Below are 3,217 nucleotides of genomic sequence, written 5' to 3'. Positions count from 1 at the left end.
GGTCGCGTGCGCCTTGCCGCGGAACTGCGCACAAGATCTGCGCTCAGCGCTTCGGATCAACACCTCCTTTCGACTTGTAACGCTTCTCTAGTCCCGTCTCATCTGGATGGCTTTTTCTTTGTTGCAGCCTTGGCTAATCCTCCTCTCCCAGAAAGCCAACGTATCTAATACCTGGTGACCTCTCCTCTCTGTTGCAGCCTGCAAGCTAAACCTCCTCTCTCAGTTAGCTAACACATCTAACACTCTACGGCTTCTCCTCTGTTCATTCCCTAGAATCCTAGATAATCCTCTGCTACAACTTGTAGTACAAGGAAGCCATGTGAAGTTTGCTGACCTCTCTCCTCTGTTGTAGATGTGGCAGATGTACTCATAGCGGCGCATCGTGATGTTGGACCCGTCGTCGAGCGAGGAGGAGAGTGACAATGAGACGCTCGAGGGCGAGGACGGCTCCGAGACGGTGAGTCTCGGCGTGCCGACGCAGCAGGGCTCGCGCAGTCACTCGCCGGCGAGCGACACGCTCAGCCTCGGGCCGGGCTCGCGGCCGCCGAACGTCGTGCGCCCCTCGAGTCCGAGCCCGTCGATTGTCAGCGAGAAGGAGCGCAAGGACGACGCGGAGCGCGCCGAGCGCGAGAAGGAGGAGCAGAAGCGGCGGCTGCAGATCTACGTGTTTGTGTCGCGCTGCATCGCGTACCCGTTCAACGCGAAGCAGCCGACCGACATGACGCGGCGGCAGGCGAAGATCACGCGCGCCAACCTCGCGCAGACCAAGGAGCGCTACCAGGCGTTCCTCAACGGCGAGACGCAGATCGTCGCCGACGAGGCGTTCACGAACGCCGTGCAGAGCTACCACGAGGTGTTCCTCAAGAGCGACCGCATCACAAAGATGGTCGCGTCCGGCGGCTGCTCGGCGAACGACTTCCGCGAGGTGTTCAAGAACAACATTGAGAAGCGAGTGCGCAGCCTGCCGGAGATCGATGGCCTCAGCAAGGAGACGGTGCTCAGCTCGTGGATGGCGAAGTTCGACCAGATCTTCCGCGGCGAGGACGACCCGCGCAAGCCGTCGCGCGCGCAGCAGAGCACCGCCTCCGAACTGATACTCAGCAAGGAGCAGCTGTACGACATGTTCCAGGCGATACTCGGAGTGAAGAAGTTTGAGCACCAGCTGCTGTACAACGCACTGCAGGTAAGCGAGAGCGTGTTGCATCGCGCGAGATTGCGGTTCGCTGCTCTGTACTGCATTGCTGGTCCCACAAATGTTGCATTACGATGCCTTGCAGGCAGGTGCATCATAGAAGCATACATGTGCGATATGACATCAGCTGATATATATAGCATTTTGAATGCAGGCGTGCATGGATGATGTACAATTCTTGGCAGGTACGCTTGCGCACATACTGTACAGGATTGGAGCACAGATAAGCATGCGTAGGTAGTGTACAATGCATCACAAATAAACGTGCGTATAGGTACTGTACAATGTGTTGCAGGCAAGCATGCGTAGGGACTGCACAATGCAGGGGTCGAAATAAGCGATGGTCCGATGCTCCGGGGCCAGCAAATAATCAGGTGGACCATCAGATTTTCAAAGTCGATGGTCCGACGGACCATTCAATATTTTGGTTTATTCAAGTTTCCACGTTCCAATATACTATTAAAGTGTTACGTAGGTGAATAATTAAGCCATTTTATCACCAAGTAAAATCTCTTTCTCACGCTTGAATGCCGCATTACTTTTAGAGAACAATTTGAAATTTAGGACTATCTAAATTTCAAACTAGATGGTCCTGTGGACCATTTTTGTTCTCCTTATTTCTACCCAGGCTGGTAATGCATTTACAGGTCAGGAGTCCATAATAGAAAAAGAGTATGACCAGGGCCTAATCTATTGGCACCCGTGGCAAGCGTAGTGAGCGTAAAAATATTATATATATATATACATATATCCATATATACAGGGTTCTCCAAGCTTTTGCATTATAGCATGGGGGTGCTGCTTTTACGGTCCTAGTTGCAAATCGCCGAAGGCAGTTTGCATGCTAGGGGGGTCCGGGGGCTATGATATTTAGCATGGCGGCTATGATATTTAGAGTGGCGGGTGCATTTTAGATGGCGGGGCTCGACGATAGCCTGGCGGGCCGCCATGCTATACGTGCTCTTGGAGAACCCTGATATATATACAGGCTATCATTTTTAAGGGGCGCGATCGCGCTCGCGCTCCACCGCGCACCCGAAATTGTGCCATGGTGCGCGCATCATCGCGCCTCATAAAAGTGGTTGAAATCGCGCACCAAAAGTATGTCTATTATGTTGAAATATAGCGCTTCATAGAGTTCTCAATGTAGGGGGGTACAAAAAGGTTAGCAACACACAACAATTTGTGGTGTGTAAGTAACTGAACGTATGGCAGGGGTACTAGTCTGGTTACTACCCTCTGGTTTATATATATATATATAAATACAACTAAACAACAGCATCCAAATACAGGTACCTATACGGTAGCCACAAGTTACCTGCTCGTTTTATACTATACGTGACGAGAAGTGGTTTTCTGCCAACGTGAAAAAGTCGTAGGATGGAGGGGCTCATAGTTGGCGTACTGACGTACAAGTACATTTGTGTGTTTGTTGATGGAATTGTGATGATTTTTGTGCTGAAGAATATCAGGTACATGGATTAGAATCTCTAAGATGAGAAATCAGAACTAATAAAACAAAGTTTTATTTTGACATCCAATCAACTCTTTTATTAATCTGGTGCTGCTTAGTTGTTGGGTTGTTGGATGAAAGAGATGTAATCCTGCAAAGCCATTGAATAAACTGAAGGGTGAAGATTGATGATAGATCAGTAGTATTGACAATATGTACATCCCACAATTTTTCGTTTTGGATTTCACCTCTAGACGTGAGGCATTGGTCATGATTCACTCATCAGCACCCAGAGGCATGATGGAGAGCCTCAAGGAGCTGCTCCATATCGTTTTAAAAGTGTGATTTTTAGTGAGCTCGTCCAATCTGCCTCTTTAAGGGTGTGAAATTTTTTTAGTGGAGCTCTCCATCATGCCTGGTTAAAGGGTGTGATTATGGAGCGTGAAAAGTCCCCCTATGGTGTCCTAGGGGAGTCATTAGTAGTCCTCCTGTACTTTTCAAATCTGAAAGCCTGTATATATACAAGTATCTATCACATTAAATTGGGCGTTTGGTCGACACATTTTATTCAG

At 49.2% G+C, this 3,217-nt stretch overlaps 1 protein-coding gene across 1 annotated transcript in view; it reads left to right on the top strand.

Moving 5' to 3' along the window:
- The window catches only part of LOC106810593 (calcium-dependent secretion activator 1-like), a 25,022-nt gene extending 23,618 nt beyond the window's left edge, over positions 1-1,404 (top strand). Inside the window, exon 2 of the mRNA XM_014813999.1 lies at positions 353-1,404. Within this exon, the coding sequence (XP_014669485.1) occupies positions 386-1,360 (975 nt within the window). The 5' untranslated portion in view covers positions 353-385 and the 3' untranslated portion in view covers positions 1,361-1,404. The remainder of the gene's footprint in view (positions 1-352) is intronic.
- Positions 1,405-3,217: the final 1,813 nt, after the last annotated feature.

This window comes from Priapulus caudatus, unplaced genomic scaffold, assembly GCF_000485595.1.
Source record: "Priapulus caudatus unplaced genomic scaffold, Priapulus_caudatus-5.0.1 Scaffold456, whole genome shotgun sequence".
NCBI lineage: Eukaryota > Metazoa > Priapulida > Priapulimorpha > Priapulimorphida > Priapulidae > Priapulus > Priapulus caudatus.
The sequence above is the reverse complement of the archived record's forward strand: the minus strand, read 5'-3'. Positions and strand labels throughout refer to the sequence as shown.